This window comes from Lethenteron reissneri, chromosome 64, assembly GCF_015708825.2.
Source record: "Lethenteron reissneri isolate LAM-NWPU_2019-01 chromosome 64, ASM1570882v1, whole genome shotgun sequence".
Lineage (NCBI taxonomy): Eukaryota > Metazoa > Chordata > Hyperoartia > Petromyzontiformes > Petromyzontidae > Lethenteron > Lethenteron reissneri.
In genome coordinates, this window is record NC_083842.1 from 13,014,570 (window position 1) to 13,029,860 (window position 15,291).

General features: G+C 55.5%; 1 protein-coding gene across 3 annotated transcripts in view; it reads right to left on the reverse strand.

Moving 5' to 3' along the window:
• The window catches only part of LOC133359255 (receptor-type tyrosine-protein phosphatase S-like), a 228,283-nt gene that overhangs the window by 171,358 nt on the left and 41,634 nt on the right, over nt 1–15,291 (reverse strand). For all 3 annotated transcript variants that reach the window (XM_061577733.1, XM_061577734.1, XM_061577732.1), the window contains exons 2-3: nt 14,586–14,731; nt 11,471–11,612 (exon numbers count right to left, since the gene is read on the reverse strand). In XM_061577733.1, coding sequence (XP_061433717.1) covers nt 11,471–11,612; nt 14,586–14,731 — 288 coding nt within the window. The remainder of the gene's footprint in view (nt 1–11,470; nt 11,613–14,585; nt 14,732–15,291) is intronic.

Sequence of the window (15,291 nt, forward strand, 5' to 3'; positions counted from 1 at the left end):
CACACACAACAACAACCGCCATTCGCCACTAAGTGGCGGTGACGTCACCACGGCGCTTGTGCCAGGCTACGTGCACTTTAAAGCCACGTGAAGTGTCGAACGCCCGCTGGCAGGAGGTCACGGGACAGACCCAGCATGTGCCATGGGTTGACTGACTGAGATGACTGAGATGAGTAGCCGCTGCCCCACCTGTGCCCCCTACTGTGCCAACTCGCTGCGTTTTATCCGCCCGGCGCTCCGCTCGTTGTTGTGAGCGTTGCTCCTCTGGCCTTTCCGTTGTTGTATGGAGGGCGACTGCCTCCAACTGCCCAGTAGCAGCAGCAGCGTCCTTCGCGAGCCTCCTCCTCCACAGAGGCCGACCACAGCCGGTACCAGTCTACTCTACACACACCTACACACTCCACACACACCCCTACCCACTCACTCCACACACACACCTACCCACACACTCCATACACACCCATATCCACTTACTCCACAAACACCCCTACCCACTCACTCCACACACACACCTACCCACTCACTCCACACACACACCTACCCACTCACTCCACACACACACCTACCCACTCACTCCACACACACACCTACCCACTCACTCCACACACACATCTACCCACTCACTCCACACACACACCTACCCACTCACTCCATACACACCTACCCACACACTCCACACACACACCTACCCACTCACTCCATACACACCCATACCCCCTTACTCCACACACACCTACCCACACACTCCACACACCCCTACCCACTCACTCCACACACACACACCTACCCACTCACTCCACACACAGCCCTACCCACACACTCCACACACACACCTACCCACCCACACACTCAACAACAACGACCACCACCACGACACCCCCACTCACTCACCCAACTCACCCCCCCACCCACCCTCCCTCACAGACCCCAGCAACCCGGGCAGACCCCCAACGTTTCCCTATTCATCACGGGCCGCCGGAGGTGTCAGGCGGTGTTAAAAATAGCGATCAAAGGCGACTGGGGATTAATTGCCTCCCATTAAAGCGGTGGCGGTCCGCGGCTTGCCACCGCGGTGCGGCGCCCTGGCGTGAGACCCACCGCACCTCGCCCCCAGTTGCCCCCCCCCTACCCCAATACCATTGCTTGCCTCACCCCCCCACTGACACCCTTCCCGTACGCTCGTGTGAACTCAGCTATTCGACGTACGTGTGTGTGTTGAAGTCGCTCACCCACTCGTTCATTCACCCACCCAATCACTCACTCACTCCCCCAGCCACTCACTCATTCACTCGCCCACTCACTCACTCACTCGACCACCCACCCACTCCCCCACCCACTTGTTCATTCACTCACCCACTCACTCACTTAACCACCCACCCACTCGCTCATTCACTCACTCACCCAACCACTCACCCACACCTACCCATTGACTTACCCACTCACTCCTCAACTCACTCAACCACCCACCCACCCACTCGCTCATTCACTCACCCACTCACTCACCCACCCACCCACCCACTCGTTCATTCACTCACCCACCCACTCACTCACTTAACCACCCATCCACTCGCTCATTCACTCACACACCCAACCACTCACCCACCCACCCATTCACTTACCCGCCCACTCACTCCTCAACGCACTCAACCACCCACCCATCCACTCGTTCATTCATTCACCCACTCACTCACTCAACCACCCAACCACTCCCCCACCTACTCGTTCATTCACCCACCCAGCCACTCACTGTAACCGCCAGGAACCACCCGCTCACTCAAGCACTCACCCACTCACCCACCCACTCACCCACCCACCCACTTGCTCATTTACTCATCCACTCACTCACCCACTCACTCACTCACCCACTCACTCAACCACCCACCCACTCCCCCACCCACTCACTCATCCACTCACTCACCCACTCACTCACTCACCCACTCACTCACTCCTCCACTCACTCAACCACCCACCCACCCACTTCCCCACCCACACGCTCATTCACTCACCCACCCACTCACTCACTTAACCACCCCCCACTCGCTCATTCACTCACTCACCCAACCACTCACCCACCCACCCATTCACTTACCCACCCACTCACTCCTCCACTCACTCAACCACCCACCCACTCGCTCATTGACTCACCCACTCACTCACTCAACCACTCACTCAACCAACCACCCACTCGCTCATTCACTCACTCACCCACACACTGACCCAGCCACTCACTCACCCAGCCACTCGCTCACCCACTCACTCCTCCACTCACTCAACCACCCGCCCACTCTCTCATTGACTCACCCACTCACTCACCCACCCACCCACTGAGTCAACCTCCCGCTCACCACACAGCAGGTCACCTCTGCTTGATCCCTCGCACCGCTTCCCTCCCCGCCACCATCGCCATCGTCTCTTCTCTCTCACCCCCCGACCCTCCCCACGTGCTCACGAAAAACAACTACGACGAACAAAGCACAGCTTCGCTCAAATTCAAGAATAACCCATTTACACTCCCGATCTATCGTGTAAGCACGCTGCCACTTCTTGCGCGCCACCCGTGCGTCGCCAACCGTCGCGTGCTAATTCCGAACGGTGCGTTGGGTTGGCGAAGGACGAGGGCAGTTCTCAAGAGACGAGTTGGCGACATCTTCTTGGTTCTTTCGGTAAAGTCAAGTAGAATGGAAATAATAAAATAATAAAACTTAATAAAATTATTCTCACGACGTTTCGGCCACAACGCAAGCAGCCGTCCTCAGGTGAAGAACAGGTCTGTCGAGACGACATACAGTCACGAAAGCTTTAAATCGAAATTTGAGTTGGCGACAGCACCGCAACAAGGATTGCCGATCGTTGGATCCGACAGTCGCAGTGCCGTCCGACGCCGTGCCGCACCGACCCGTGACTTGCCGGTGACGGGTCACCAGCGGTGTCAGGATCGGCCTCCTGGAGGACGAGGCTCGTGAATGAAGGAGGCTACCGGTCACTTTGGAGGCCGTCGCCCTCCCAATGACAACAACAACGGGAGGGCACAGGAGCGGCGCTCATGGCAGGCGAGCGGAGCGCCGGGGTCGACCAAAACGTGGTAGAAGGGCACAGCTGGCGCATCTGCCGGCAGCCACGTGTTACAGGCAAACCACGTGTGTTACAGGCAAACCACGTGGGTTACAGGAAAACCACGTGGGTTGCAGGAAAACCACGTGATTTACAGGCAAACCACGTGGTTTACAGGCAAACCACGTGGGTTGCAGGCAAACCACGTGGGTTACAGGAAAACCACGTGGGTTGCAGGCAAACCACGTGGGTTACAGACAAACCACGTGGGTTGCAGGCAAACCACGTGGGTTGCAGGCAAACCACGTGGGTTGTAGACAAACCACGTGGGTTACAGACAAACCACGTGGGTTGCAGGCAAACCACGCGGGTTGCAGGCAAACCACGTGGATTACAGGCAAACCACGTGGGTTGCAGGCAAACCACGTGTGTTACAGGCAAACCACGTGGATTACAGGCAAACCACGTGGATTGCAGGCAAACCACGTGGATTGCAGGCAAACCACGTGGATTGCAGGCAAACCACGTGGATTGCAGGCAAACCACGTGGATTGCAGGCAAACCACGTGGATTGCAGGCAAACCACGTGGATTGCAGGCAAACCACGTGGGTTGCAGGCAAACCACGTGGGTTGCAGGCAAACCACGTGGATTGTAGGAAAACCACGTGGGTTGCGGGCAAACCACGTGGATTGCAGGCAAACCACGTGGATTGTAGGAAAACCACGTGGGTTACAGGCAAACCACGTGGATTGCAGGCAAACCACGTAGATTACAGGCAAACCACGTGGGTTACAGGCAAACCACGTGGGTTGCAGGCAAACCACGTGGGTTACGGGCAAACCACGTGGATTGCGGGCAAACCACGTGGATTGCAGGCAAACCACGTGGATTGCAGGCAAACCACGTGGATTGCAGGCAAACCACGTGGATTGCAGGCAAACCACGTGGATTGCAGGCAAACCACGTGGATTGCAGGCAAACCACGTGGGTTGCAGGCAAACCACGTGGATTGCAGGCAAACCACGTGGGTTGCAGGCAAACCACGTGGGTTACAGGCAAACCACGTGGGTTACAGACAAACCACGTGGGTTGCAGGCAAACCACGTGGATTACAGGCAAACCACGTGGGTTGCGGGCAAACCACGTGGATTGCAGGCAAACCACGTGGATTGCAGGCAAACCACGTGGGTTGCAGGCAAACCACGTGGATTGCAGGCAAACCACGTGGGTTGCAGGCAAACCACGTGGGTTGCAGGCAAACCACGTGGGTTGCAGGAAAACCACGTGGGTTGCAGGCAAACCACGTGGATTGTAGGAAAACCACGTGGGTTGCAGGCAAACCACGTGGGTTACAGGCAAACCACGTGGGTTACAGACAAACCACGTGGGTTGCAGGCAAACCACGTAGATTACAGGCAAACCACGTGGGTTACAGGCAAACCACGTGGGTTACAGGCAAACCACGTGAGTAGCTTGCACTTTGCTTTAGGGATGGAGGCGTCTCGGCCACGTGGAGCATAGAGAGAGAGGTGGAGAGAGAGGGGGGAGGGAGAGAGGAAAGAAAGAGCGGAGGATTGTCAAGAGCAAACTCGGCTTTCGACTCCCGCCGGTCAATCAATGAGTGCGCAGCGCGGATTACCCGCATCCATCACGCGGTCCGCACAGAGCGTGTGATTTGATTTATTCAGATTACGCGCCAGTTATAAATAAGAGAAGCGTATTTATTTATTTTAGCAGGTAAGGCCCGCTGAGCTAAATAGCTCTTATTTAGAAGCGACCAGGCCGTCACAAACGATAGTTCGACGAAGTGGGCTTATCATCATCATGATCATCATCATCATGATCATCATCATCATGATCATCATCATCATCACGTGGAAATTTACAGCATGAGCCGTTGAGAATCAACGCCGTGACGTTGATTCTAAACGTGGAGGGGGGGAAAAAAAGCGGAGTGACCCGGAGAAAAATCCATGCGACCATCACGTGGGCAGAGAGAGAGAGAGAGACACCGCAAACTACAAATATACAGCGTCAGGGTCGGGATCGAACCAACGGACCTCCTGAATACCTCCTTCGTAGGTGCTTCACTCGCTCACCGCACTTGCCCCAAGAGGGTGTTAAGGCTACACAGGGGATCTTTGTGTTTTCGGCGGGTGGGCGAGGGATGCAGCGGAGTAGGGCTGGTGGGTGGTGGTGGGGTGGAGGTGGTGGGGTGGAGGTGGTGGGGTGGAGGTGAGGGGGTAGAGGTGAGGGGGTGGAGGTGGTGGGGGGGGGGTGGTGGTGGGGTGGAGGTGGTGGGGTGGAGGTGGTGGGGTGGAGGTGAGGGGGTAGAGGTGAGGGGGTGGAGGTGGTGGGGGGGGGTGGTGGTGGGGTGGAGGTGGTGGGGTGGAGGTGGTGGGGTGGAGGTGAGGGGGTAGAGGTGAGGGGGTGGAGGTGGTGGGGTGGAGGTGAGGGGGTGGAGGTGGTGGGGTGGAGGTGGTGGGGTGGAGGTGAGGGGGTGGAGGTGAGGGGGTGGAGGTGGTGGGGGGGGTGGTGGTGGGGTGGAGGTGGTGGGGTGGAGGTGGTGGGGTGGAGGTGGTGGTGGGGTGGAGGTTGGGTGTAGTGGAGGTGGGGTGAAGGTGGCCGGGGTGTTGTGTGAGCCAAGAGTGACATTCCTTTGCCTCTTGCCTATAGTTCACCTTCAGGCGCAATAGCTGGATCGAAAGGCGGCTTGTTAATTCATTTAGAGTTTCTTAAATAATGCATGGCGGGGAGCGTGCGAGCGCGATGAGAGAGCGAGCGAGCGCGATGAGAGAGCGGGATAAGAAGAAGAAAAAGAGGTGGCGCTGATCGCGAGCGTGAGAGAGCGCTACGCCGATCGCGGTTGACCTCCGATTCGCGACGCCCAGGAGGGATGGATGCCCAGGGGCTGCCCCCGTCGCAATCTTCGAAGTTGGGCTAATGCCACGCACTCCTAATTTTTTTTTTGTCGTTGTTTTTTCTTAGGCTGCGAATGCGCTGAGCCGCCCGGGCATGCGTACGCATGTACGGGCTTCTATCGCACCGTGCGTAGTCAACCGTGCTAGTCGGAGGTGCGGGGGGGAAGGAAAACAAAACTCCAAATATACAGCAGCAGGCGTCGGGGGTCGTGATCGAACCCACGGCCTCCTGTATACCAGGCGAGGTGGTTAACATCTCATAGCCACCGTGATGATGATGAAAGAGAGAGACGCAAACTCCAAATATACAGCAGCAGGCGTCGGGGGTCGGGAACGAACCCACGACGACCTCCTGTACACCAGGCGAGGTGGTTAACATCTCATAGCCACCGTGATGATGATGATGAGAGAGACGCAAACTCCAAATATACAGCAGCAGGCGTCGGGGGTCGGGATCGAACCTACGACGACCTCCCGTACACCGGGCGAGGTGGTTAACATCTCCTAGCCACCGTGATGATGATGATGAGAGAGACACGCAAATTCCAAATATACAGCAGCAGGCGTCAGGGTCGGGATCGAACCCACGACCTCCTGTATACCAGGCGAGGTGGTAAACATCTCATAGCCACCGTGATGATGATGAGAGAGAGAGACGCAAACTCCAAATACACAGCAGGCAGGCGTCGGGGGTCGGGATCGAACCTACGACGACCTCCCGTACACCGGGCGAGGTAGTTAACATCTCATAGCCACCGTGATGATGATGAGAGAGAGAGATGCAAACTCCAAATACACAGCAGCAGGCGTCGGGGGTCGGGATCGAACCCACGGCGACCTCCCGTACACCGGGCGAGGTAGTCAACATCTCCTAGCCACCGTGATGATGATGAGAGAGAGAGATGCAAACTCCAAATACACAGCAGCAGGCGTCGGGGGTCGGGATCGAACCCACGGCGACCTCCCGTACACCGGGCGAGGTAGTCAACATCTCCTAGCCACCGTGATGATGATGAGAGAGAGAGATGCAAACTCCAAATACACAGCAGCAGGCGTCGGGGGTCGGGATCGAACCCACGGCGACCTCCCGTACACCGGGCGAGGTAGTCAACATCTCCTAGCCACCGTGATGATGATGAGAGAGAGAGATGCAAACTCCAAATACACAGCAGCAGGCGTCGGGGGTCGGGATCGAACCCACGGCGACCTCCCGTACACCGGGCGAGGTAGTCAACATCTCCTAGCCACCGTGATGATGATGAGAGAGAGAGATGCAAACTCCAAATACACAGCAGCAGGCGTCGGGGGTCGGGATCGAACCCACGGCGACCTCCCGTACACCGGGCGAGGTAGTCAACATCTCCTAGCCACCGTGATGATGATGAGAGAGAGAGATGCAAACTCCAAATACACAGCAGCAGGCGTCGGGGGTCGGGATCGAACCCACGGCGACCTCCCGTACACCGGGCGAGGTAGTCAACATCTCCTAGCCACCGTGGCATAATTTCTCGATATTTTCGTTTTTTTTCCACTTTCCTTCTCCGAGATGAAATTTGTCACCATTGGAATCTCGCGACGAAATAAGCGCGCGATGCAACGACGACACCCACGTGTAGGGCCATCTCCCGGCGTGGGGCTATCGCAAATCGAGTTAGGCTCTGGCTTCGTGCGAGCAAAAAATATAAGATATTCAAAGTAAAAAAAAAACGAAGTCTGCCAGCGTTCGAAAACAACTTTCCTGCATCCGTAACAGCACATTATGAGCATCGACGGAGCGAGCCCGTCCATACCGTCAGAATTCAAATCGCGTTTTGAAGCCCAGCGGCAACCGTGAGAAATCACGCGCACACACGCACTGCACATTATATAGCTGGTGGTGGTGGCGGCGGCGGCGATGCTGCTGCTGCTGCAAGCGTTGGCGGTGATGCACAAAATAATAACAACAACAAATTGAGCACATCCGTCAATAATGACAACACCACCACCACCGCCGCCGTTGTGTGCAGTAGGAAAACGATACAACGGGCGACGTTTCGGGTAATTGCCCTTCTTCAGAGCACACACACACAGAGAAAGAAAGGCCATAGAGGTAGTAGAATGGCCCTCTCTCTCTCTCTATCTGTCCTCTGAGGAAGGGCCATTGCCTGAAACGTCACCTACCCCTCAAGGCAACGTGATGGACTGAACGTGGTGCTTGAGTTTTGACTTCAAACTTTCGTGACTTGCAGCAATTCATATTCTTGGTTCTTTCGGTAGAAAAAAACAAAAAGGCGAAATGAAAATGAATTAAATTTCGATTTAAAGCTTTTGTGACTGCAGGGATTCATCTTCTTGGTTCTTTCGGTAAAGTCACGTAGAAGGGAAATAATAAAATAATAAAAATATAACTTAATAAAATTATTCTCACGACGTTTCGGCTACAACGCAAGCAGCCGTCCTCACCGAAACGTCGCGAGAATTATTTAATTGTCTTATTTTTATTATTTAATTATTTCCCTTCTACGTGACTTTTCCGAAAGAACCAAGAAGATGAAAATGAATTCATCGCTTCAATTTATTTTTTGAGTAAAAAAAATAAGAACTCGCTCCCCATACTTTTAATTGAGTGAAGGTGGCCCTACCTTTGAAAATCGAGAAACCCATAAAATATACCTCTCAAAATGAGGCAAAAGCTAAAAGGAAAAATAATGAGTCTTGCAGAGTTTCCTGAACTTCCATAATACATGTTTTATTTTGCGTTTGATCGCGTAAATATATAAACGTGTCGTTAAACCCGCCACGACCTGACACAGCCAATTAGTGAGGTTTGTCCCGTAAACAGAACATGCCAATTCGGTACCAGCACATCAGCACACCGCTTTGTCGCAGTGCAAAGCCACAACATTTACAATCTGAGCACCATGACGTTTGTCGCCAGTAATTACAACCAGCTTCATCAGGCGACGGACAGATTTGTCAATCTGCATCGGGTGGCGGCGGGTTCAACGACACATTAATACACCATTGGAACCTCATTTGCCAGTAAATATGATAATTGTTTTTTTACCCTTCTATCTGGCAACAAAACTGACACCTTTTTTACAAGGAGTCATGTTTGCATAGACCTACAATACCGGTGCATTGTCTTTGAGTTATGCGCCTTTTGGCGTCATCTTGTCCAACACCATGTGAGACTAGACTCTAAGGAAAGCTGTCTCGGGTGTGGACCAATCAACTTCAAGGACAGTGCATACATTATCGGAGTTATGTTTTTTGTTTGCATTATGGCTGCAGGTATTGTGGTCTATGCAAACATGACTCCTTGTAAAAAAGGTGTCAGTTTTGTTGCCAGATAGAAGGGTAAAAAAACAATTATCACATTAATACATCTACGCCATGTCACCCAAAACAACCTGCGGTGCGGATGATACTGTGTTGGTCGCCAAAGCCTCCCACGTGTTCAACTTCACTGAACTCGTTCGGTGCTTGGCAGGAAATCTGAGCGCCGGCGGGCGGGCGGAAGAGAGTTCCGGACCTTAGGTGCCACACTCGAGAAGGGGGGCCCGGCCCAGCACCCCCCCCCCCCCCCGCTGCTACGACCGCCCAGCGTGGAATGAAACATCTCGAGGTTGTGCTAGGGCGGGGGAGCGGCAAGGTGGATCCATCTTCTTGGTTCTTTCGGTAAAGTCACGGCTGCTTCCGTTGTGGCCGAAACGTCGTGAGAATTGTTTTATTATGTTTTATTTTTATTGTTTCATTACTTCCCTTCTACGTGACTTTACCGAAAGAACCAAGAAGATGAATCCCTGCAGTCACGAAAGCTTTAAATCGAAATTTACGGTGCATCCAGCAGACGCGACAGCGCGGACAGCTGCCCGCGAACACCGCCGATGGCAGGATTCACGCAAATCGGGGGGGCGAGGATTTGTGCATCGCACGCGCTGTTTCGAGCGCGTCGCGGGAGCAGGCGAGCCGGCCCGGAGAAACCTGCAAACGTACAAACGAACGGCAACCGAGCCAAGCGAATTTACGCGTCAGCGCACGGGGGGGGGGGGCAGCCGTCAGTACGATCCACGGGAAAGCCCGCGAAGGGAAGCGACGCTCCGGGAGCGCGCGGTCGTCAAAAAATAAAAGCGTTCGGATTGCCAAATCCCCAACCGCCGTGTCCCCACCGGGTTCACGATTCGCCGCCGGCGCGGTGAGCACCGGCGCGGCGAGCGGCGGTCGTAGCCTCGACCGCAGTCTTGCAGCCCCTTCCGTTCACTCTCGGTTCGGTAAAACAAACCCACACGCAGACACGGACTCAGGGCGCGGGCGAGTCCCAATGTCGTACCCCGCCCCGAGAAACCCGGGGAGGTAAAGGCCACAGTGCCTGCAACTGCTTTGCTCACTCCACTGCTGGTGGAAAGGAGCCTCCGAGAGAGGCAGCTCCAGAGAGAGACAGACAGAGAGGGTGGGGCGGCGGGGAAGCGAGCCCCCCCCCACCCCCCTCTATAGCAGTGGTTCTTAACCTTTTACTGCAGCCTTGCACCCCCTTTCGTTCGGTTCTCAATCGCTAGAAACAAAATGTTACAGCGTTAATAAACACGCAGGGTTCGGTGAAACCAGGTAACTCGCGTGTCCCGTGCTCGATGATTTACCCTCGACAAAAATAAACATCTGCCCACGTCTCGCACACCGCCCAGGAAGGGCATCTCGCCACCCCCAGGGAAAGAAGGAGAGTCACTGCCGTCAAAGGAATCAGCTGCCAACACATCCCAGATTGGCCGGGAGTCTCGACGGGAAATGGCATCGATGTCATCGTCATCATCATCCTCCTCGTGGCTATTAAAAACAATCCGCGGGAGATATGTCTATATAAAAACAGGACATTTAAAGAAAATAAATTCAATATAATACGAACGCGCGTAATTCACGCAAAAGTTCGTGAGTTGCCGAGGCGTTTGTCTTTGCCGTTGGAAGCGTAATTACATCACGCACGCGGTGGCTAGGAGATGTTAACTACCTCGCCTGGTATACAGGAGGTCGCGAGTTCGACCTCGACCCCCCCCCCCCCCCCCCGGTGTAGAAACCTACTTGCTCCGCTGTCCCCGGCCACCGTCACCACCACCTCCTCCACCGCCGTGTGTGTGCGCGTGTGCGTGTGTGCGTATGCGTATGTGTACGTGTGTTTGAGTGTGTTTGCGTGTGTGTGTGTGTGTGTATGTGTGCGTGCATGTGTGTCGCCCCCCCCACCCCCCACCGCTGCCGCACGCTGGTCGCCCGCCGGTGGTGGTGGTGCGGGCAGGCGGGTGCCACTGTCTCACCACGCAGCACGGTGAGTTTGGCGGCGGTGGTGGTGGTGGTGGTGGTGCGGGCAGGCGGGTGCCACTGTCTCACCACGCAGCACAGTGAGTTTGGCGGCGGTGGTGGTGGTGGTGGTGTGGGCAGGCGGGTGCCACTGTCTCACCACGCAGCACGGTGAGTTTGCCGGTGGCGGTGGCGGTGCGGGCGGGCAAGCGGGTGCCACTGTCTCACCGCGCAGCACGGTGAGTTTGGCGGCGGCCGGGATCTGCCCCAGGTTGTTGTAGGCGATGCATTCGTAGGAGCCCTCGTCGCGCACCGTACGCAGGGGCTGCACCCGCAGCACGGAGCCCGCTCCCCCGTCGAACTCGATCACCTGGCGAGGTGGTGAGGGTGGTGAGGGTGGTGAGGGTGGGGGTGGTGACAGGGTAAGCACAAGAAGAGCAGTTCGGAAAGAAATTAAATCACTCGCCGCATCACGACGGCATTTTACGTTTCCTGTTGGGTTTGGATCGGCGTGGATATGGACGTGCGCCGTCAAAGCCGCCACCGCCCGACGCGGCCAAGCAAGCGAGGGGGATGGTCGCGTAATAAAAAAAACAAGGTGGCCGGTTCGTCACCGGCCCAGCCACTAACCGGTCGTCGTGTGTGTCGGAGAGTAAAACAAAAGAAACCCACAGCGACGTTGACAATTCGGGTACCGTGCGACGCTTCGCCGGTAACTTGCGGCGACGACGAAAGCGACAACATGGAGCCTCACGAGGCGACAGGCCAGAGAGTTGTGAAGCGTTTTCATCCGCAGTGTCACCAGGTAAGGCCCAACGAAGCTTTCCACGGCCCCTTTCTCAGAAGCGAACCGGCCTGCCACAAAGCGACGGCTACAACGAAGGTTGTCTTAATAGTCGCGCGGCAATGTATAGCAGGAGCCAAATACTTTAAAACCCCGCGTGGTTCTATCAAGAAACATGTTTTTTTAAATATAATTTCCAGAATATTTGCCAAAGCTCCGGCAGGTGGCCGCGAGGATGTGGGGATCTCATGAAACGCTCGGAGAACAGGCGGCGTGGGTGGGTGAGGTGGGGTGGGGTGAGGTGGGGTGAGGGGAGGTGAGGGGTGGTGGGGTGGGGTGAGGTGGGGTGAGGTGAGGTGGGTGAGGTAGAGTGTGGTGGGGTGAGGTGGGGTGAGGTGGGGTGAGGTGGGTGAGGTGGGTGAGGTGGGGTGGGGTGGGGTGAGGTGGAGTGAGGTGGGGTGAGGTGGGTGAGGTGGGTGAGGTGGAGTGAGGTGGGGTGGGTGGGTGAGGTGGGTGAGGTGGAGTGAGGTTGGGTGGGTGAAGTGGGGTGAGGTGGGGTGAGGGGAGGTGAGGTGGGTGAGGTGGGGTGAGCTGGGGTGAGGTGGGAAAGGTGGAGTAAGGTGGAGTGAGGTGGAGTGAGGTGAGGTGAGGTGGGGTGAGGTGTACGGGGTGAAGTGACGTTTAGTGATTAAACCAAACGGTGCTCTATCCTGAACCACCACCACTGCCACCACCTGCAGCGCATCAGCAAATTACTACCGCACACACACACACACAGAGAGAAAGAGAGAGAGCTATTAAAAAAATGAATATATAATAAAAACGTAAAAAAAAATACAAATTGTTAAAGCTAGAAATTATTGCATGCGTAGGGGGCCACGGTCTGTTTACACGAAGCATTCGAGTGCTCATTAATTCGCATTGTGTTAAAAGGGTTCGTCACCCGACGTGCGTTTCATTTATAAGTGAAATACGACGCGTGGCACAAGACACGCACAGCGAGAGTCGGAGGAGGGGGGAGGGTGAGAGGCCGGAATGGCACTAATAACTCTCGCCGTTCATAATAATCGTTGTTGTTGTTGTGATATTACCGCCTCGATTTACCTGCCAGGGTTCCAAACAACGGCAAAAACGTCTGAAATAATCTGCACGAGGAGATGGCACCCCCATCCTCCTCCTCCTCCTCTTCCTCCTTCTCCCCCACCGAAGAAGAAGCAGATCCCCCGTTTCTCCACCTCATGCGATGGAAACGTCGTCGTTTTTTGTTCATGTTTTTCTTTTGAACCTACCTACGTGATTCTAGATTTGAAGTTTTCGTGACTGCAAGGATGCATACTTTTTGGTGTTTTTGGTAAAGTCACTTAGGTGAAAAAAACCCACAAAATCAATTAAAATGAAAACAGCTAAATTAAAGCACGACGTTTCGGGCGCAACACAAGCGTCCTTCTTCGGGTGGTGACAGACACAACGACTTTAACCCAAAGACCCAAAGACTATGAATTCCTGCAGCCAACGAAAACATTGGGTCAAGATTTCAGTAGAATGTGTTGATGATGATAGAGAGGCACGCAAACTACGAATATAATACAGGCATCGTCAGGGTCGTGATCAAACCCACGACCTCAGGTATACCAGGCGAGGTAGTCAACATCTCCTAGCCACCGTGATGATTATGAGAGAGAGACACGCAAACTACGAATATAATACAGGCATCGTCAGGGTCGTGATCAAACCCACGACCTCCTGTACACCAGGCGAGGTAGTCAACATCTCCTAGCCACCATGATGGTGATGAGAGAGAGAGAGAGACGGAGACTCCAAATATACAGCAGCAGGCATCGTCAGGGTCGGGATCGACCCCACGACCCCCTGTATACCAGGCGAGGTAGTCAACATCTCCTAGCCACCGTGATGATGATGAGAGAGAGACACGCAAACTCCAAATACACAGCAGGCATCGTCAGGGTCGGGATCGAACCCACGACCTCCTGTACACCAGGCGAGGTAGTTAACATCTCCTAGCCACCGTGGCGATGATGAGAAACAGACACGCAAACTCCAAATATACAGCAGGCATCGTCAGGGTCGGGATCGAACCCACGAACTCCTGTACACCAGGCGAGGTAGTCAACATCTCCTAGCCACCGTGATGATGATGATGATGAGAGAGAGACACGCTAACTCCAAATACACAGCAGGCATTGTCAGGGTCGGGATCGACCCCACTACCTCCTGCACACCAGGCGAGGTAGTCAACATCTCCTAGCCACCGTGATGATGATGAGAGAGAGACACGCCAACTCAGAATATACAGCAGCAGGCGTCGTCAGGGTCGGGATCGACCCCACGACCTCCTGTACACCTGGTGAGGTAGTCAACATCTCCTAGCCACCATGGCGATGATGAGAGAGAGAGATAGACACGGAGACTCCAAATACACAGCAGGCATTGTCAGGGTCGGGATCGAACCCACGACCTCCTGCGTACCAGGCGAGGTAGTCAACATCTGCGAGCCACCGTGGCGCGTTGGGGGGGGGTGACGACGACGACGACGCTCACCTCGAAGCGCTGCGATGTCAACCGTTTGCCCTTCTTGGCCCAGGTGATGTTGGGCTGCGGGTCGCCGGTGGCCTGGCACACGAAGGAGGCCACGCCGCCCGACACCCCCACCTGGTCGGCCGGCGTGCGTAGGAAGCGCGCGGGCGCTGCGGGCCGGCACGGACACACACGCGCACAAAGGCACAGGTCACCCGTGTGGTCTCGCGCAAACTTTTTTTGGGGGCAAGTGCGGTCACGAGCAAGCGGCAGCGCCCTGGGGAGGCCGGCACAGAACAGGCGGCGGCGGGGTCGGCGAGCACAGACGCGCACACAAAGACAAAGATTCCCCGTGTAGCCTCAGCTTGCTTCTTGGGGCAAGTGCTGATCGCGAGCACCGAAGAGGGCTCCGCACGGCGCACGAGGGGGGTGGGTGGCCAGCTCCACGCCCGGCCGCCTTTGTCTCTCCTAATGGCGATGTTAACTACACAGCGCACCAGACACTCGTTTGAGGCTGAGTCGACCTAAAGGGGGGAAGGGGGTGCTGAGGGGAAGGGGGGGGGGAAGGCCCGGGACAGGTTCAGAAAAATGATCACCGGCGTTGGGAGGCCGTGAGCGGGGAATCGAACTCAGGGCGCCGTGTTCGTAGCGCGACGGAATCTCTAACCCGCTACTCCGAAGACAAAGATCCACTGCCCCCCCCCCCTGACCGCCCCCCCCCTGACCGCCC